The sequence below is a fragment of the Ipomoea triloba genome, chromosome 9 (assembly GCF_003576645.1).
Source record: "Ipomoea triloba cultivar NCNSP0323 chromosome 9, ASM357664v1".
In the NCBI taxonomy this organism is placed as follows: Eukaryota; Viridiplantae; Streptophyta; class Magnoliopsida; order Solanales; family Convolvulaceae; genus Ipomoea; species Ipomoea triloba.
Window position 1 is genome coordinate 4,820,350 of NC_044924.1, and position 21,213 is coordinate 4,841,562.

The window sequence follows — 21,213 nt, forward strand, 5'->3', positions numbered from 1 at the left end:
CCCTAATTTTAACATATAATAATCTACTAAAAATAACAATGTAATACAACCTTTGCATGTATTGACATGTTGTATGTGGTCTAATTATTCTATCAAATTGCAATTTCTATTTTTATATGAATAAAATAATTAAACTCGAACATATTTTTGATTGAAAAATAAAAATAGGATATAAAAATTTAAAACATTTCTATTGTTACTAAACAAACCTTAGATATGCAATTTACAAGAAGCGCCAATACGAACTATTCGGTCATTCGCTTATTATTATTTTTTCAATTTTAGGCGCCAATGAATCTATCCGGCGCGCGAAAACTTACGCTCGAGCACCCACAGCACTTTCCCATTTTTGAAACTCTCTTTCTCTCCGGGTGAGGTGAAGAGCAGAGTAGCAGAGCGATACCTGTAATTCAATTTCATGGGAAGCTTGTTAGGGTTTCGTCCCCCTCAATTCTCAGAGGTAAGACCGTTGCTTTCTCCACTAATTTGATACAATGTGCCTGGAGATCAATGCAACCGAAAGCCCTCCGCTGAAACAAAAGATTCTTAAATTATTGTTTAATTGGTGCGGAAAGCTGATTTTCAAGTTTTGGAATTTTATAATTACTTAGCGTATCATTGAGAAGTTGATAGGAGTTGATCAGACAAAAAAAAGTAGAAGAGAGGAGAAAGTTCGGTATTCTAGTAACTGCAACTATTGAAGTATTGAAGTTTTGTGAATGTCTGGTACAGGATGGGGCTTGGCTACCTTGTTGGCTTCAACCGGAGGACAATGGAGTTGAAACATCTGATGAGGGGTCCGAGCGAGGGCAATCTTCCTCTGAGCAATGTGTTGAGGTAGCACTTTGAACCATTTATTTTGTAAGCTAAATTTTATGCTTATTATTATTTGAGGTAAGTGTTGAAAAAAAGAGAGAGAAATAATAGCATTATAGGATTTTTGGTTTGATAAATGATATGAAGGGTGCTATTTCAGTATGTTTAGTTTCTGCGGTTTTGTTGCCTCAAAGCCAGAAAATAGGGATCCTCTGAATGATCAAGTTATAAATATATTGCAATTTATAATCTAAATACATCAGGAAGGCACCAACATCTTGTCAAGGTTCCCATATAGGTCTTGACTCCCAAAATTGCAGGATGGTTGCATCTTGTGCCCTGTAGTATCATTTAATCACCTTTTGGTAACTTCTCTTTACATATTTTATTATAAAGGCTATATGCTAGGGTTACTCCTTGTTGTATTTATGTTTAAATAAAAATAACTCTTAGCTGAGTTAGCTCCTATCTGATTTAAAAATGTGTTCTTTTCCTCCCTAGATCTATGGCAAGATAGGTACTTATATGGTAATACTTCTATGTTATACAGGAATATCATAATTTTCGGAAAAATATAAGCAATGCCAGTGCTGGTCAACTGTCAGGGGAGGAAGTTGGATATAAGAGTTGCCATTTATACTTATCCGGAGATGACAGTTCACTGCTTAGTTTCACTCCATCCGTTGATAATGTAAGTTTGTACTTGCTTTATGGACAAGGTTATCCTTGAATTGCATTAAACATATTGCGTCCTTTTTCAGTGCATATTATATCTTGACTGTAGATTTATGGTTGATAATGTATTGGATGTGATGTAGCTCTGGACTAGTTCGAAGTCTTCGAACACTAAAATATTGTTGATAGGGGTTGCTTTAGAGTTTGTAGGAGCGTAAAAAAATTCGATCTTTCTTTATTCTCACATCAACATTTCTCTTGTAAAAGGAACTGGACTTTTATTTATTTGTGTCAGACTGTTTGGTAACTAACCATTCTCTGAGTCTAACAGTCTGGTTTCCCAATGTGTTTACCATCAACTAGGATTTATCTTTAGATTGCTTGAGAAAGTGAGATCTTAGTAATGCTTCTAATGTTTCTTGAAAAAAAGTTGTTCGTTAATTATGCTTGGTCCTCTACCATAATAATTGCTATAGAAATGCTTCTAAAATGTTTTATCATTAATACACTAAGGTTTCTACAAATCCATTGCCAGGACTAATTGATTGCTCTATAGGATTCTCTGGTGAAAGGTCATGATCCATCATGGACAATGGGAGATGCCTAAGTAGCCATAGCAACAACCATTGACTCATTGAGACTGAATTTATGGTTAGAACAGCCTTAAGCTTCTCTTATAGAGTTATAGTTAGGAAAGTTTGGGGAGAGGATGGATCTTTTCTAGTTTTCTCTTGAAGCTAGTAGAAAAGAAGATTAAAATTTTACCTGTAAAGGAACCTTCTTAGTTTGGATGACCATATCTGGACAAACAGCCAATTCTGGGAAGATCAGGAATGATCTAAAAAATTCAAATTTGGCATCAAAAGTTTGGTCTTACCTTAAGAAGCCATATCCTTCTTTGGGGGCATTAGGGTGGGAATAGAGAGTAACATTTCTTTATTGCACACTTGTATACTAGATTGTTATATTTTTCATCAGTCTGTTATATTTTAACATGTGTGACTTCTTTTTTGAAGGTGGTTCAATTTCATCTTCATCTATCACTGGGTTGTAATTCAGAGGACATGCCAAATTCATCTAATGATACATCCCAGGTGGAGAGAAATGAAATAAATTGTAATATAAATGTGCAACGTTTTGAAGTTTCTGGAGAACCAGAAGTAAAGGCCAGTCAATTATATATGGATCACAACATTGATGTAATTAACTGTTCTCTAATTCCTGAACTTGGAGGAACAGATGAAGATAAGAGATTAAAGGGGCTTGAAGAAAATGCCAGACTATTAGAAGTTGAACAAATGTTTGAAGCTAGTCAATTAAATGTGGACCAAAATATTGATGTAATGAACTGTTCTTTAGTTCCTGAATGTGATGGAACAGATAAAGATAAGAATTCAAAGGTTCTTGAGGAAGATACCAGACTATTAGAAGTTGAGCAAATGAATGATGCAGTTGAAATGTCTATCTCAGCTTCTGAAGCACTGGTAATTCATGAAGTTCTGAGAACTATGTCCTGCTCAAAATCTTTGCCAGCTGCAGCTGTGTTGGAAGCTGCACTTCAGGTGAAACAAGCTCGTTTAGAAGTCTGGAAAGAGTCTGATGAGACCTACTGCAATTGGTTAACTAAGGAAATTAGTGAAACTGATTTTCAGTCGGAGTCAGAAGATCTAAATATGGAAGATACAGATCATGATGTGGGCATATCTGCCTCTCGATATAGTTTACAAGGTGATCACTTAAGTGTTTCTCAAGTTAAAGACACTCTTGACTCTGACAACTGTGGATGTGATGGAAAATCAAAATCTGAGGAAGTTCTGCCACCTAATATTAGCCATCCTCAATGTATTGATAATTTTGTAAACCAAAAATTGGAGGATGTTCATGAGAATGATCTGCAGTTGAAACAGAACATAATAATTGAATCTTCTCATACTGACTGGCAAAATAAAGTGATCAAGGAGTCATCTATGGGGCTGGATACCACCAGCATATCATGTGACAACAATCCCATGCTGCATCTTTTAGGGAAAGTAAGTCCTACTGTTTCAGCCACATTAGAAGTTGGTTGGACTGCTGGTGATTTTGATTGAATGTAACCACAGAAGTGACAGAACATATTTGCTACTCAATCTACTTAGCTTTCTCAGGAATAAATAGTTATAACACTTCATCTGCCATTATGTCATTTAAATGATTGCGTTATCCATTTAAGAAATATATAGTTTGTCTTTTGTGTGTGTGTGTGTGTTTTTTTATATTTGCAACAACAGTGTAACTAATTCCACTTCCTTTCCTATATAGACAGTAGAACATAATCCTAAGGAACATCATTCTTTGCAAGCTACAGTTGAGTCTCCTATTGCAAAGAGTTTTGAAATTGCTGGTAATGCTGCAATCTTTATGCCCAATATTTCTTTAGCATCCTTTATTGAAAGAATGTTAGCATGATTCTCTCTTCACTTTCTTTCATTAGGACAATTGTACGGAGTATCAAATACAGTTCCAAACAGATTTCAGAGTCGCTGGTTTGGAGGTTGGACTGGTGTAAGTACTGCACTTTTATCTTTCCTATCACCGTGTTCCATGTTATTTACAATGACTGCATATTTCATTAGAAATGTGAAATCAATAATTTGAAGATGAAGAAAGCTACTTATACTGCATTCTGCATGATATTTCTTGATTTTATTTTTTTTTGCCTTCTTTTTAAAAGATAATTAGAACTTGGTTTTGCTCTGATAGAAATATGAATTTTACTCCCCCTTCTCCTATATGTATATTGTAGTTCATAATCTTCAATTGCATTTCAATTATTAAATTCAGTTGTCTAAACATTAATACTAGATATAATTTTCTTAGGAAATTGGAGAGATGTTTCTAAGTATTTATTGAATTAATATACTAATTTTCATGAACTTAGGATTTTGGCTTTGAAGGTTGTATGCCACTTGCTTTTATCGTAAGTGCACATGCTTGTAGATTGCTTGTTCACTTCTCTTAATTTGATCAATATATTACTAACAGCTTACTTGGATATTATTTTCATAAAGTGTGAAAGAAAATTTTTAGGCTTCATATGGTATGGTAGAAACACAAAAACATGGGAGTGGAAAATGAACCTTGGGAAGGATTGCCAAAGGATACTGACACACACACACATACGATCCACGAAAAAAGAAGAAGAAAAGTCTTAATCCCGTTATGTGGCAGCCACTATTTCTTCAATCTAGTAAAAGAAGAAATTTTCATAGAATGGAGTGGGAATTCTGCAAGAATCACGAGTAGATGAACATATACACAGGAAAGGAACTGGAATTATGGACCACATTTATGATTCCAACCTGATTCTTGTGCACAATAGAGAGCCTTTGGCTTTTATTTCTTCAGTTTTACATTAGTTATTCTGAATAGACAGTGGTGAATGTTTAATATAAAAATCAGTTTGTCTACCTATTTTTAATTGATGGTCCCAATTTATTTATTTTATGAAGTTATTCCTCCTCTTTCCAGGACACAAGCTTCTCCATTCCAATGGTATACAATAATAATAAAATCATAGGTGAACCTTTTGTTCGCGAGACAAGCTATTTGTCCGAATCGGCAGATATTGCTCCAGATGAAAACTCCTTTGTGGGACTAAAACATGACGATAGGGCCAATTTTTCTTCTCAATCAACCATACCTTCTGAAGGTTTATATATGGAGGGGAATAACAGAGTATTTCCCTCTCAGGATGTCTTTAGATCTTCAAGTCCATCCTTTGTTGATCCACTTTGCTCTGTTGTTCCTTGCAGTATTCCATCCCAAAATATGCCTTCTCCTTCAGCATTATGTGATGAACAGGTCAATATGGAAAAGTGCATCCCTGGTACTGAAAATATTATAGAAAGTGCTTCATTACTGGAAAAGTGCATTCTGGACAACAAGGCTCTTCCGACACAACTTTCCATTTCAGAGGCTAGTGCTGATAGATCAGAGCATCCTGTTCGTAGGAAATTGACCTCACTTAGAAGTTTTAGCATGATACTGCCTAGAAATGGGTCATTATTAGAGAACGGAAGTCTCAATAAAACATTTCTTCCGGAAAGGAGTGATACATTGCAATATTTGCCACAGCAAAACCTATATGGTTCAGCAAACAATGCGCATGAATTACCATCTGGCCGTCAAGAAGAAACAATTTCACACCTTATGTTGAAGTCCAAGACAAAAGGACCTGTGCAGCATTCAAATTGTTTTCCATCTGACTATACTGCAGAAGCAAATAGAAAACAGATGGAAGGAGGTGAAACTTTAGCAGGGATTGCACCAAACCTGAACCTCTTGAAGCTACATTCTATACATGAATATCAAAATACTGCTTCACTAGGAACAAGAAAGCGTGTCCGGTTTGCAGAAACTGAAACTAAGGCTCCACACAGAGAAAAACGACAAAATCAACAGATAACATCCTACACTCGTAACACTCGTAAGAGTTACAAACGTGTTTTTGGTTTTTAAGTACAAAACATAAAGAAGCATGTACAATTCATTTTTTGTATACTTGCAGGCCATACAATGAGAGCTGCCAAATGTTTGAGAGTTTCAAATTCAGAGTCAAGAGCTCAAAATCTTAAAGGGTGTCTAACTAATTGTCAAGGCAAGTTTGAGAAGAAATTGTTATTCCAATCTATGAAGTTCTTGCTTACTGGATTTCCAAAGCAGAAGGAAAAAAGAATAGAAGACCTAATTAGGAAGTATGGTGGAACAGTGCTGTCTGATATCCCTTCTTCAGAAAATCAGAGAAAGAGGAGTTCAAGACTTAGAGCGCAGGGGCTTCCTGTTGTTTTGTGTTCAAAGAAGGTTAGTCACGGGGAACTGAACTGAACTGAACTGAACAAACTTCCTTATCAGCTACAATTTGGATGGTCTTAAATTGATCTTAGATGACTGTTTGATGTTGTATCAGCTACAAACATTGAAGTTCTTATACGGCTGTGCAGTAAGTGCCATGATGGTAAAAGCTAAATGGCTCACCGATTCAATTGCTGCAAGCTCCCTCTTACCACCTGAACGGTATGCCCTATTAATGCGTAAATCTATATTTGATATTAATGAGTTTGTTCTCAGAGTAAAATCCTGAATTCATAATCTCTGGTATTACCGTATAAGTTTGGACTCCTATTAAATTTGAGCTGAAAAATTTAATCCTTTGAAGAAAGAGTGATGAAATTAAAATAGAAGGGATTTGAGGATTTCTGCCATATAGCTTCTTTAAACAAGGTATCAACCTTCTGACCTACTGTGTAAGAAGTCAGTGACTTAAACTTCATGGAACTTAATGGCTTTTTCTATCAGTTTTAAATATGATGAACCTTGTTTTCCTAAATTTCGATTTTGGCATTTTCCCTCTCTTGTTCTCACAGAGGATACTTTTCCCCATGAAATTTGCCACTGGGTATTCAAACATGAGAGGCTATAAAGTTGGGTTGTCCACTGCAAACTTATTTCCATGTGAATATAATGAAACTGCTTCTGTCGGAACTTGGAAGTGCAGTTTATGTATACATATCACATTCTTGATGGCTTCTAAAGTTTAGCTGAACTTTACCAGATATAAGTGAAAAGTTTAGGATATTTTTCGACAATTGCTTATCAGAAAGTCTTTAATGCACTCAAAATATTAATGGCTGTCTGGCTGGTTAACTATTTACTATTCATTTAAGATAAGTTTTATATGGATTTTATTTTGCTTGTCAAAGTACTTGTTCAACTTCATACAGTGATAATGGTGCTTTTCATGCATATTTCTTGACGCATTCTCCACCTTCTTATAACTAGTTTATTTCACTGCCATTTGACCCTATGCTAATTTTGTTTTCAGATATATGATTCTACAAAAATATATTGGTGAAGGGTCTATGCAAACTGAAATTCCTGTCAAACACAGTAGTTCTAACTCTATCTTTGATGGTGTTGGCATTATGCTTCATGGTGCAAAAATTTTTTGTGCTGAAATGGCAAAAATAGTCAAGGTAATGGCTTGCTTTCTTTATCTTTATTTGAAGGATGACTTTTATGTACACTGCCTCTTTTTTTTTTTTTCAGTTGCTAATTTCTTGCAGTCAGTCATTCTCATGGTTTTTGTCTTTTTTTATAAAAGTTATGGTAATGTAAACAATTCCCGCAGCAAAGTACTTAGCTACAACTTTTACATTGGAGTCTATTGACTCCATATAATTCCAATATTCTGATATATTTAATAGAGAGCATATACAGATCTCGAAAGTAGCTGAGCGATGTTGTAGGATTGGTTATTAATAGCTTCTGGTTAGCTTGCACCAAAGATATCAGTAGTTCATTTCCTTTGAGAAGCTGATAGGGATCCCCCCTATGCCCTCCCCCTAACCCCCCCAAACACATACCTTACGTGCTGCTCTTGCTTTAGTAATAAAGGTAGTTCAGATCAAATTTTTATTTTTTGAAAGGCCATTTACTTATATGTTAAGTGCTAACCAACTAAAATTTCATCGTGGTGACAAATTGTATTTTCTTCTCATCAAGCTTTTTAATGGTTCCAATGTTTTTGGTGCACATTGTATTTGCTGCAAAAATTGTGAGTATTTTTAGCTAAAAGTTGTTTCTAGTAGTGCCTCACTAAGCACTCATCAGGATATACATTTGTCAGGAAGTTATGAAAACTGCCATAATTTATGTTCAACTGCATGCAGCTGTATATTCTGTTGCTTTATTTTATGATAGCAAAGTTGACTATATTGATTTGGAACTTCCTTTATCCTTCTCAACTGGTCAGCATGGTGGTGCAAGAGTTTTCAAAACGCTCCAGAACTTAGTGTTAAGTCTTGATGCTGCAAAGATTACCATTGGGGTTGTTGTGACTGAAGATGGCAGCTGGGAGTCCAGACACTTGAAGAAGTGCACCTTAGAGAAGAAAATACCTATCATGGTCAGTAGTTTGATTTTCTAATTTGGTTCTTTAGTTAAGGATCAAGTTAAGATCTGTTTGATAAAAGTGATATCTCAACCTACTGATAATTATGAAATTTCTGATGCAGCCAGTTAACTGGATAGTAAATAGTTTACATGCACAGAAGCTTCTTCCCTTTACAGAAAAGGAAGATACTTTCTATTCACATTCCATTAAGCTTCCAGATACTTCTGGTTCAATTGAATGTAGTCAAGAAATTTAAGTGTTCTTGTTGCATATCCACTAATGAAGAGCTTCACTGTAAGTATTTCTTGTATAATGTTAAATGCAAAGAAAAATTTACACAATATTTTAAGTAATTTATGCAGTGTCATGAATATGATCTCAGGTACTATCTTTGAGGCCCTTCTGACCTCCTTAATTGCACCATTGTTTGGTAACCTCTAGAGCAATCTTTGGACAATGCACTTTAGTTGTGGTGAACAAGCAACATCAACGTGAAATGATAGTGCATGTTCTTCTGGTTAGTTAAACACGACATTCCTCTTTTCTATGTTTGGTTCATTCACAACCCCAGTTACTGCTGTTTGAGTAATGAATCATCATGAATCAGTTTCTGATGAAACTAAGAAGAGGCTGTAAACGGCACAGTATTATGACAAACTTCTTAAAATTTAGGTAGTTGCCTTATACTTTAAATTCTTCTGGACTAGACTTCTTGCTCCTAGGCCAAGCTTGCTCCACTAGCCCATCATTCCCATCTTGTGCTTACTCATGTTCCAGGGCCGGGATCCATGTCCCAAAGGTTTCAAACTTTAGGACTGGGAGGCCTTCATTGGATTTATTGCTCTACAGTACCATTTCTACAGGACTAAATCTAATATGCCAAAACTTAACTCTTTACACTTGACAGGGATGTCCATCTTTGGAGGAGAAAGTACTTGCATGGACTATAAGTCATGCAAAATTGCGTGGACAGGAAACAGGTACATCTCAGTGCAATACTCGGATTCAGCTGCAGAAACCGAACCTGCTGTAGCATAAGATTGTGCAAAAGGAAGGAATTTGGATCAAGACATTAACAATTTTCAATTGGATCACAAAACATGCCTGGAATAACGAGTTTTGGTTCTTTGGTTTTGATATCGATAGAGAAGCTAGGGCATTCTTTAAAGAAGCTGAATACAGGGTGTCTGCACAACACAAGTGAAGTTGGCACAACTACATTCCCCTCCCTGTATACTGTATAGGTTGCCCTGTTAAATAGCCGGATTCAAAAAATTATTATTATAGTTGATTGATTGATAGATAGTGGTTTTAAATAATTTATAATTTATAATTGTAGCTATGGTTCATTTGTTTTTCTTTTTATTGTATTGTACTATTGAATTTCTGTTGTTATTATTATTATTATAAAAGAATAAAAGAAATTAAAACAATTAAAAAAACAAAGAAAAAGAAGTAACAAGGGGACCGATGTGGGAAAAGTGGAAGTTGAGACTTGAGGCTCCTATATAAGGAGCCTCAAGACTCGGAGACTGAGCAATTAGCCCAGCTGGAATACGGAAGGGCAGGCTTGAAGAGCCCAGCAGTTATTATTTTATTTTTTCTTGGAATTATTCTACGCAGTAGGCTCAGAAACCCTCGACGTCTCTTCTTCGCCGGATTATATGTCGAACTTCTATCAGGTTTTACCTACTGCTTTCTTTTCTCTGTATTATTTTCTTTCCAGTATTGGCTATCTCGGCTCCGGCTCTTTTTTAAACTTGAAGTATTGCGCCTACTCTGCAATTCTAGCAACAAAACTGCCCGCCGATTCACGCAAAACGACAGGTATTTTCTTTATATAGTGTTTAAGTTGTCTTCCATTCAACCTAATATTTATTTGTATATTTTTTCCTTACCTATTTTGTCCATTCTTCTTTGTTTCTCCGGCGGTGGCTGCATTAGACTAAATTAGTCTGAACTTAGTGAGTTTTTGTTCCCTGACTCGAGGATTATTGGAATTTCAAGATTGACAGGCCGTGTATTATGGTTAAAAATACCGGAAATTACTCCCCCCTTTTTTCTTTCTCTCTTTCTCTCTTGCAGTTTTTACGCTTTCTATTGACTCAAGTGGCTAAACAGAATGATGTGCTAGTTGCTATGTTGTGTAGAGAAGAATTCATTGGTATGCTTTATGCTTGATGCTCGGTTGTTTGTTTAGTTGAATATACTACCTGGTGGTTTTGGCGTGTATTTGGTGTGTCTAGAAAACGAACCAATGATTTTCAGTTTTTAAAAATAATTTTTAGTTTTTTTTTCCAGTTTTCCATATTTTCTTTGTTTACGCTGGTCCAATCAAAAAAGAAATGGGTATGGCATTTTTTAATTCTGCCGTTACTTGTTTGATGGTTTTTTCTCTTTTGTTTTTTGAATTTTGTAAGTGTTCTTTTATACTTTTTAAATGTGTTATTTTATTATAATACATATTTTCGCATTTCTATATTATTCTTATTATTTTATGATGATTATAATATTTTGTTTTTGCTTTTTATTTTTTATTTTTTATGTTTCCATATTTTCAGTTTTTATTTTATTAGAAAAAGATCCAAAGAATTACAGCCTTTAAAAAGATAATTTTTTTAATATATTTTTTTAAGTTTCTTGGGTTTATCTCACATTCAATGTGTTAAGTTTTTCTCTTTTTTACATTTGTTGTTTGTTTGTTTTTTAATAGTTTTCTCTTCACTTTTAATTTTCATTGTGTATGTTAAGAGTTCATTTTTTAAAATTTTGAGATTATATTTAGTGTTGTTTTTCCTTATTTCTATCATTTTAAGGTGTCATTTTCATTTAAAAGGTTTTTAGCAGTTACTTTTTAATTCTTTTTACTGCTCATCAATTTTTGGTTTCTTTTAGCATTCTGTTTTACACTTTTTGTAGTTTTTGTTCATTATTTGGGTTCCTTTTTTTTCTTTTCTTTTTTCTTCTTTTTGTAATTTTTTTAAAGCTTATTTGTTTTCTTCATATTTTTATTTCATTTTGTTTTCATTGCATTTTATTACCTATATTTTTAAATCACTTGTATGGATAATTTTAATTTTAAATATTAAAATAAATATTAAATTCTTTTATTTCCATTGGAGTATGTCTTGTGTGTGTGTGTGTGTGGTTTTTTTTTTGTTTTGTTTTGTTTTGTTTTGTTTTGTTTGGAAGCATTAGAAATAGTGGCCAAAAGGTTTTTGAAAGGTTTTAAAGATAACTTTAGTAGCACTACTAAAGCACAACCACCCCATATTTGCTGGAGAATAAGGACCTTGCATCGGATAATGGATTGATTCTTCAATTTGGTGTTTGATTTTATTTTGTCTTCTTGGTTGCTGAAAAGGTGACGCAGTAATTTCATTCTGTTTTTGATGGTTACTATATCGATATTATATTGCTTGTTACTATTTAATCCCTACTAATTGCTTATGATTATCCTCTTGTATGTTTAGGTGGCAGTTTCTACTAAGAGCTCCAGGTCAGACAAGTAATGTATGGGAAGCTGTTGCTGATAGCAAAAAGCTCATACAAAATTAGGGAAGAAGCTAACCCTGAAAAGTTCATGCGCAGAGGAACACAATTACTCTCTATTTTAGGGTACTTATCTTCTTTGTTTTGACTGTTCTTCTAACGAGGGTAGTTTTTATCAATGTTTCATTAGTATATCATGAATTCATGCTATTAAAAAAATTATTAATCAGTGACATGTTAGTCAGTTCCATCCCCCATTAGAAGTGACTTTGAAGTCAGTTTTCTTATGACATTGATAATATCATAAATGATGCGGCATAGTAATTTGTACATGAGGATGACAAGTATGAATGTGCAGAACCAGAGAAAATCCAAGAGTTTGAATTCTGATGCAATGTTTAGTCATTAATTTGCAGAACTAATTGGCAGGTGGAAGAAGAGGAGGTACCTAATGAAGGAAAATAGACACTCTGTGTCAGGTGAGTCATACTTATTTTTCTGTTTTTGTGAAGCTACTTATCTGTCTGCTGAAGCATGACTCTGGTTAAACAACCAGAAGATGCTGCAAGCCATAAAAAGGTTTACATCTGTAATTGCTCTTTATAACATTCTATGTCTCTGCACAGAATGTAATATTTTTTAATTTTGGAGCTGCCAAATTAAAGTGTCCGCTGTATTGGAATGGTGTGTATAATTGTCTATTGAATGGGTGAGGAGAATAATTGCAACTTAATCAAATTTCTAACTTGTAAATATTGATTTTTAAAAATTTCAAATTGAATGTTTTACCCAATTTCTTTTTTGGTGTTTGAAATTTGTAGATGCTGGAGAATTGGAGTTTTCCTACAGATTTTTAATTTTTTGTTGTGTGTTTTCAAAGTTCATTTTAAAATTTTGAGAATATATTATTAAATTAAATGGCTTAATTTGAAGGTGTATTTTTTTTGTGTTTTAGTGCTGTTTTTCCTTATCTTTATCATTTTAAACTAGTTTTTGGAAATTTTTTATTACTTTTTAATTCTTTTTAAAGCTTTCATCCATTTTATTTGGTTGTCTTTTCATTTTATAACTTTTTTGCCTTTTGTTTTTAAAGCATTATTCTTTCACTATTTTTTTTTTTTTTTACCTTTTTTTTTATTGTTTTCATTCATCATTTGGGTTCATTCCTTTTAATAATTTTTTTAGCTTTTTTGTTTTTTCTTATGTTTATTACCTATACTTGCTGCTCAAAATTTCAAAAACTTGTATGGATAATTTTGATTTTAAATATTCAATTGTTTTATTTCCTTGTATTTTTTGTGTTTGTAGTTTGTTTTAACTCTAGTGTATATGATTAACTTCTTCTCTTTTTGTATTCTCTGTGTATTTGGGCTGGGGGTTAAGGGACATTGTAGTGTATGATGAACTTCTTTTCTATTTGTATTCTGTGTGTTTGGGCTGGGGGTTAAGGGACATTAATATGCCACTTAGGGACAGGATCAGGTTGAACTGAATACACTTGCAACTATTGTTGAATTCACCATTTTGTTCTTCCAAATCCAAGTACACGTTTCATGCTTTTCACATCAACCTTATTTTGCATTTCTCTTTGTTGCATTGATATATTGATATACTTTGAAGTCTACATCCGGACATTCATGTCGTATTCTAGGAACACCCAGTGTAGACATTCATGTCATGCTCTAGGAACACCTATCCAAAGAAAAATGCAATGAACAAAAAAGGCACAAATATAACTACGCAAAAAAAAAGAACCAAAAGCTACACAAGGATTTGACCCTATACAATAAACATCTACCAAGGTATAATTGAAGCGAAGTGCAAACTCATTAGTCAAAAAATGCTAATGAGAGAAAGTCATTTACCAGTTAAGAGTTTGAAAAATTTAAAAGTGGAGATCATTTATCTGGGCAATGACTACGCATGGCAAGAATACCCTGTTTCTTAGCGTTCTTATATTGTTAAATCCTTGCCATGCATTGCCATTTTAGTCATTGTCTCTCTACATCCATTATCACATAGCACATACAGGGTAATTAAGTGAGAAAGTAATTTGTGATGCGGAGTTTTTTATTAATTAATAATTGAAAAGCTTATAGAACACTAGTGAAAGAAGGACTTGGGGTTTTTGATTGAAACATTACAAAATGTAGTGTAAGTGATGAAAAAGTTGACAAGAATGACCTATTTTTTTCTCATTTTTTTTTAATTACACAGATCATAGATACAATCTACATCCGGACATTCATGTCGTATTCTAGGAACACCTAGTGTAGACATTCATGTCATGCTCTAGGAACACCTATCCAAAGAAAAATGCAATGAACAAAAAAAAGGCACAAATATAACTACGCAAAAAAAAAAAAGAACCAAAAGCTACACAAGGATTTGACCCTATACAATAAACATCTACCAAAGTATAATTGAAGCGAAGTGCAAACTCATTAGTCAAAAAATGCTAATAAGAGAAAGTCATTTACCGGTTAAGAGTTTGAAAAATTTAAAAGTGAAGGTCATTTATCTGGGCAATGACTACGCATGGCAAGAATGCCTTGTTTCTTAGCGATCTTATATTGTCAAATTCTTGCCATGCATTGTCATTTTAGTCATTGACTCTGTACATCCATTATCACATAGCACATATAGGGTAATTCAGTGAGAAAGTAATTTGTGATGTGGAGTTTTTTATTAATTAATAATTGAAAAGCTTATAGAACACTAGTGAAAGGAGGACTTGGGGTTTTTGATTGAAACATTACAAAATATAGTGTAAGTGATGAAAAAGTTGACAAGAATGACCTACTTTTTTCTCATTTTTTTTTAATTACACAGATCATAGATACAATTCACTTTGTTTTAGGATAGGAGCAGATGTTTATTATGCACGAAGACGTAATAGTTCTGAGTTCTCAAGTTAGATTCCATTTTTACGTATCGTGCATCCATTGTCATGTCTTCTGTAAATTGGGTAATCATTTTTATCCAAAAATTGTATAAGTAAGATGTTTTTTCTTTGAAAAATACTTTGAACATTTATTATCTACTATGCACGACGAATTCTTTTGAAGTTCACTCCTATGCACGACGAATTCTTTTGAAGTTCACCCTAGAGTCTGTGAACAAAATCATGATGTGATCATGGCGTCAATTTGTTCGCAGAATTTCACCTATTCGTTCTTTTGGCAAATAGCAAGATGTGTGCGTGAGGGAGTTCTCTTTTTTAAAATTCTAAATGTAGATAACGGCAAAGAATAAAAAAAATAAACAGTTGAAGTTTATAAATAGAAATTAGATGTGATGATAGCAAATTCTAATATGTTTCAAGTACCTCAACATATCTCGTCTTTAATCATCGCAACAAGTTCATCAAGTTTCACTTGTGAATGATGATAAGAGTATAATTCCTTTACCCTAGCTATTTGGTCTAATTTTCTTCTTTTCAACGCATCGCTCAACCCTTACAAAACAAATAATTGTCATAAAATAAAGACAATAATATTTATACGTAAAAATAATAGTTATTGAATATATAAAATAAGATTAAAATATTACTTTAGTCTAGGAGAAATATGATAATTTAATGATGTTCCTCCTACATTACTCTCTTTGAATGGACTTTGACGAATATGATAACATACAGCAAATCTACCAAACGATGCTTCATTACTAGCTACTGCAGTATTGAGGAAGGAAAACAATGCTTCATTACTAGCTATTGCAGTATTGAGGAAGGAAATTGTATGACTACATTTTGAAAACAATAGGCGAGTAAGCTATTAGAAAAATAAATTTGTTCACCAACCGTTGTTTGCAATAACGACTCATTTTCTAAACAAACAAAAAGGATCAGGACTTAGACAATTCTCTAGAATGATTATTAACACATTAATTAGAGTAAATCAATAATTTAAAACAACAAATAAATCAAAATTTGTATATAATAAAATGTAAAGATTATTATAAATAATTTGAATTTAAGTTACGCTTAGTAATTTGAATTTGTAGAGAGTATATATTCTGTATTATTATGATTTGTAATTTTAATATAGAATATTATATTATGAATAGGAAAGTAGGGAAATATTCTATTAGGAATTGTATTAGCATATTTTACCATATTAGCAAACTAATTTTAATGTACAATTGTAGTACGAAATTGTATTGACATATTTTAAAATATTTCGCAAAATATGAGTGTTTTGGACGGGAAGTGAAAATGGAGGATTTTATTTTTATTAATAGTATAAATTATTATTATTACTTTATGGGTACTCTCAAGAATCATTCCCTACTCACCGTTATCTATTTTGAGTTATGAATATGTGAAATTTGAAATTTTAAATATACTTTGACTGGAGTCAAATGAGTGGTCTATCATTCAATATAATGCATCAAAATATCAAATTTATGCCAATTTTCAACCTCCAAAACCTTAGAATAAATAAATAAAGCAATAGGCCAAAAAGAAAAGAACACTTTATCCTCCAAGACTACTTAAATGCAACATTCAAAACCAATAGGAAACCTATTTAGTGTAGTATCTGTTTATAGATAGCCAACGCCCCCATTGGGGATCAAACTTGTGACCTCTCACTTAAAAAGGTCACAATTATGCCACTTCACCACAAGGCCTTTGATTATACTTATTATAAACTCATAATCAGACATTCACACTTTCAACAAACATTCTTTAGCACATTTCTTTACTTATATCATGCTTCTCTTTGTTCCTTATTATAATCCAAGTGGTTTACCGTGCATTTTTCTCCACTAACTAACATTGATTATTATGAACTATATTTAACTATTTTAACATAAACTAAAACTAAGCACATTAAACTAACTTGGACACTATATGCTGCTCAAAATTTCAAAATTTCAAATATAGTTCGACCGAAGTTAAATGGGTGCGTGTTGGTAGATCCCATTTAATATAATGCATCAAAACGTTAGACAATTTTATTATGATTTGAAAGTCATCCCAAATTAGTTAATTAGTTCACATATTTATTTATTCTTGTATATTATTTAAATTGAGAGGATGAACAATAGACCACTAATTAACTACTTGGCAAACTAGCAAATTAAAGTTTGAAGCCCCTCTTGAATTAAATTAAGGTTTGATTTTTCTTAATTGTGATGGCATTATATTTTCCTTTCTTATAGAGGAAATGTAGTCTTATAGAGTGTTGCTAAATATCATTGTTAAGTATATTAAATCATTAATTAATGATTAATAATTGTTGTCTAGTTAATTAATTAGTGAATTTGGATACTCATTATTACCAGCCCAAAAGGTCATTATATTATTACGTGCGATAACATTGTTACGTTGATATGTATATTATGATGCAGCAGATGACCATAGGTAAATGGTGCAATACAACTATTTATTTATACGAATTTCGTCTATATATATATATATATATATATATATATATATATATATATATATATATATATCTAAAAACTTAATAAGTCTCAATCAAAGTTATATCCTTGATTTATGTCCCTCTTTCTATATGCTAATAAATTTGTACATTTTACTTTAAATGTTGTACACTTCAATATTATTAGACAAAATTGTCCTTACTACATTGTTGTTATACAAAACTACCCTTACACCGTTAGTTTTTAGCTCCATCATTATTATCATACACCTATATCTATAATATCATTTTCCTATTTCTTAATTATCATTTTAGTAAAATCATTATATAATTAATTTAATGGTTGATTATATTTTAATTAAATTTCTATACATGGTAAATCATATATGTGTGTGTATAAAATACATATACTTTATTTGTGTATATAATTAGAATTAAAAATTTTAATTATTTATATTTATTAATGTTTTAATATTGGGCATGAACTTTCGCGCATCGAGCGTACAAATACTAGTATATATATATATATGATATTATGATGCAATGCTATATTAGAACTCATGTTTTCTCTCATCAATATCTGTTGAGTATTAGTTTTTTTATCTATTGCAGCCCAAATAGTCAATACTCCACCACGAGGGCCCTCAAGGAGAGTCACAGAAGTCTCAATTGAACACAAGGTGCTTGGTAAATTATAGAAAGATCAGAGAGATAATTAATAATAATATATAAAAGCCAAATCTGTATACAAGCATGTCTCATATATCAAACTCACATTCATACATACATAGATACATTATTTGAGAAGGTGTTTACTCTTTATTATCATTTTCCACACTCAACTTGTCCATAACATAATTATAATATGCATTATGAGCTGCCCTATTAAGTGCAGTATATTTTTTCCCCTTGAATTTGCTCTTTCCTGCAAACTCACCATTCACATAGACATGAATCTCTCCAGTCTCTTCCCACGCATCCACTGTTTCCACTTTCCACCCTCTCTTCTGGCATATCTCGTAGAACTTGGACACCGGGTGCTGCTCAAGATTCGTCGGGGTAATCATAGGCTGCAACAAACTCTTCACTATCTGTATGTATACATCATCAAACAAATTTAAAAACCAGACATTATATTAAGAACACTTGTTTAGAACATCATGGTAATCATCATATGACAGCCTAGGAGAAGAGCAGAAACGAACCGGCCATGTTGTGTCTGTTGAGCAGCCTGAGTCGATGTATACTGCTCCCACCAATGACTCAACAATGTCTGCTAAGGCCTTGGGAGGATCAATTAGTCCTGCTGAATGAAAGGGGTACTCTGATGCAGCCTTTTTAAAGGTGTTAACCTATATATATGAGCAAAATCAATTTCAATGATTCAATTTGAACAGATACTACAATGTTTGAAGATGAAGTTGGGATTCATAACCCCAGGCTGCAGCCATGAATCAATGACATAAGTGCTGTTTCTGGAAGATGATACATGATTTACTGGTGGCCTGGGATTCATAACCCCATTTAGGATTCAATCACAAGTTCATGACATCTTGATTGGTCTTTTGGAAGATCATACATGATATACATGTGGGGTTCATAACCCCATCTAAGATTCAAACACATCTTGTTTTGGGAATTAGATCTATCATATTATACACACAGGCCAGGTGAGATTGTGAACTTAAAACATTAATATCTTAACAAATTAAACAAGTAAAAACCAAGGTGTTATTATGCCTAAAGGCTATATATCCATAACCCAAAAATTGTATCTAGCTATTTTCGATCAGATGCTCATAGAGGTTTTTTTATTGAATGGCGAGGAAAACCCAAAACCACTTTCTGAGAAGTGTGTAGGGATGTCAACGGGGCGGGGGGCATACCCCCATCCCCGCCCCCGACTTTTTCTATGATCCCCATCCCTGTCCCCGTCCCCGCCGGGGAAGGGAAAAATCTCCCCATTCCCATCTCCACGGGGATTATTCGGGGACGGGGAATCCCCGACCCCATTTGTAATTTATAAAAAAAATAAAAATATATACACTCATTTTCAAGAAAAGAAAATCACAATGCAAGTAAATCCAAAAGCAAGTAAATTAATGGCTAGAATATTTTTAAAAATTATATATATATATATATATATATATATATATATATATATATCACATATACGTGATGTATTGTTGTGTGACTTAGTGGCTTACTAGCTAATTAATATAAATACATATTATATAGATATACATGTTGTGTATTAATTAATTATATACTTACTACTTAATTAAATATTTAAATCTATTAATTATATATATATATATATATATATATATATATATATATATATTCGGGGGCGGGGCGGGGAGGGTACTCCCCATCCCCATCCCCGTCCGGGAATTAAATATTCTCCCCATCCACGTCCCCATCGGGGCGGGGAGTCGGATTCCCCGTCGGGTACGGGTACAATTGACATCCCTAGAAGTCTGCATTGTCTGTGTAAACCAACCTTATGATAGTTAAACCAGTCTAGTTTTTCATGTACAATAACTTAGCTAGGGTTCAACCTTGTAACTTTGGTTACTCCAAATATTATTCTCATAACAAGAATTCAACACTAAACTTTTAATTAATCTAGTATTAATGAAACCAAAGACACTTATCCCACAGATGCAAGGATCTATTCATAAGTCCAAGGTTGTAGGTTTGATCAATGATCAATATGTGATAATAATGAGGGAAATTACTCCAAACCTTAGACTTTGTCTATGTGGAGTAGTGTAGACCCAGAAATTTATAATATTCTTACTTACGTTGTAGCTTTCTGTTGAAATATTTTAAGGAAAAACTGAATAAACAAGATGGAGAGCAAGTAGGCAATTAAAAATTAAATTGACAAATTAAAACCGACTTACTTGACCCTCAAGAAGGGGCTTCCTATGCCGTAAATACTTATGCAAATTATATTTGATAGCCACGCGGGCTAACTTCTCGGTATCGACGTTAAAAGCGCGGAGGGGAGTCAACTTCCCGGGCGGAAGCTCCGGATAGAGGAAATAATGCTCTTTCGTGATCAACTGATTCAGCACCGAATCTCCCATGTATTCCAACCTCTCGTACGAACACTCGCTCCGGTAGGACGAATGCGTGAAGGCTTGTCGCAGCAAGTTCGGATCGTTGAATTTGTACCCTACGATTTCCTCCACCTCTTCTAGATTCTTCTTCCAAGCCTCCTCCTCGTCCTCGTCGCCGTCTTTCTCGCCGCCGCGGCTTTCGGCGGCGGCGGCTACTTGTTTCTCTCCGCCGGCGACTGTTTCGTCTTCGCCGGATGATTGAAGCCCTAGAGAAGAGTCGTCGGCGGGAGATTCTTCTCGTTTGAGTTGTTGTTCCTCCATGGAATCGATCGAAGACCTCTCGGGGAAAGTACGTAGAAGACTAGAGAAGTTTTCAGGATTTTGGTTTTCGGCTATTGTCGTGCACGTCTCGAGTCTATATATAGAGGGTAGGCGGCATGGGGACAAATTTATATAATTAAACGTTGATTATTGCAATTTGCAAAATTTTCCTAAAAGGAAAGCAATAATAAATAAAATTTTGGAAATACTTGGGGATGTTTAATTTGGTGCCAATATTGAAATCATAATTATGATTGGAGTAGGTTTTAACTTTTAAGAACAACAATCTTTTTGTTTGATTTGATATAAAAAGGCATTGAAATTATTAAAAATTTGCATACCATTAAACGAATGAAAAAAAAAAGTTAAATCATAAATTTTAAAAGGTGTACCTTGAGTGCAATTAAAGTTCATATTTAGTGCAATGAATGATATCGTTAAATGGACTTTATACTAATCTTGAGCATATATTTCATATTATTGCTATGTGAATTTTAAAGACAAATCATAAATAGTG

At 33.4% G+C, this 21,213-nt stretch overlaps 2 protein-coding genes and 1 long non-coding RNA gene across 6 annotated transcripts; 2 read left to right on the forward strand and 1 right to left on the reverse strand.

The window, feature by feature from the left end:
- Positions 1-314: 314 nt before the first annotated feature.
- Positions 315-9,568, forward strand: LOC116028857. 2 transcript variants are annotated; one of them, XM_031270694.1, is made up of 14 exons: positions 315-460; positions 733-837; positions 1,367-1,507; positions 2,508-3,521; positions 3,793-3,874; positions 3,965-4,035; positions 5,002-5,959; positions 6,041-6,333; positions 6,440-6,546; positions 7,355-7,505; positions 8,285-8,437; positions 8,547-8,719; positions 8,808-8,942; positions 9,333-9,568. In XM_031270694.1, exons 1-12 carry the CDS (start codon positions 419-421, stop codon positions 8,679-8,681), a joined length of 3,252 nt encoding a protein of 1,083 aa, XP_031126554.1. In that variant the 5' UTR covers positions 315-418; the 3' UTR covers positions 8,682-8,719; positions 8,808-8,942; positions 9,333-9,568. The 2 variants fall into 2 exon arrangements, with proteins under 2 accessions (XP_031126554.1, XP_031126555.1); XM_031270695.1 differs by lacking the exons at positions 8,808-8,942; positions 9,333-9,568 and having other exon boundaries at positions 8,551-8,693.
- A 632-nt stretch (positions 9,569-10,200) lies between these two features.
- On the forward strand, positions 10,201-18,130 carry LOC116028648. Of its 3 annotated transcripts, XR_004100184.1 has the most exons (4): positions 10,201-10,252; positions 11,899-12,043; positions 12,347-12,396; positions 17,920-18,130. It is a non-coding gene; the product is annotated as an uncharacterized LOC116028648 (long non-coding RNA). The 3 variants fall into 3 exon arrangements; XR_004100182.1 differs by lacking the exon at positions 17,920-18,130 and having other exon boundaries at positions 12,347-12,576; XR_004100183.1 differs by lacking the exons at positions 10,201-10,252; positions 17,920-18,130 and adding an exon at positions 11,620-11,789 and having other exon boundaries at positions 12,347-12,576.
- On the reverse strand, positions 18,016-20,774 carry LOC116028647 (ribonuclease 3-like protein 3). Its single transcript, XM_031270425.1, has 3 exons — positions 20,217-20,774; positions 18,513-18,659; positions 18,016-18,398 (listed from the first exon to the last, which is right to left on the reverse strand). Exons 1-3 carry the CDS (start codon positions 20,694-20,696, stop codon positions 18,120-18,122), a joined length of 906 nt encoding a protein of 301 aa, XP_031126285.1. The 5' UTR covers positions 20,697-20,774; the 3' UTR covers positions 18,016-18,119.
- Between the last annotated feature and the right edge of the window lie 439 nt (positions 20,775-21,213).

What these genes read in the sequence shown, in the direction of transcription:
- LOC116028647 (XM_031270425.1), bottom strand. Translation starts at nt 20,696, where the DNA reads ATGGAGGAACAACAACTCAAACGAGAAGAATCTCCCGCCGACGACTCT. An exon ending in AGCCCCTTCTTGAGGGTCAA is followed by an intron (nt 18,660 to 20,216) that starts GTAAGTCGGTTT and finishes TCATATATATAG; the next exon opens with GTTAACACCTTTAAAAAGGC. An exon ending in CAACAGACACAACATGGCCG is followed by an intron (nt 18,399 to 18,512) that starts GTTCGTTTCTGC and finishes GTATACATACAG; the next exon opens with ATAGTGAAGAGTTTGTTGCA.
- LOC116028857 (XM_031270694.1), top strand. Translation starts at nt 419, where the DNA reads ATGGGAAGCTTGTTAGGGTTTCGTCCCCCTCAATTCTCAGAG. An exon ending in TCACTCCATCCGTTGATAAT is followed by an intron (nt 1,508 to 2,507) that starts GTAAGTTTGTAC and finishes TCTTTTTTGAAG; the next exon opens with GTGGTTCAATTTCATCTTCA. An exon ending in GGTTTGGAGGTTGGACTGGT is followed by an intron (nt 4,036 to 5,001) that starts GTAAGTACTGCA and finishes TCCTCTTTCCAG; the next exon opens with GACACAAGCTTCTCCATTCC.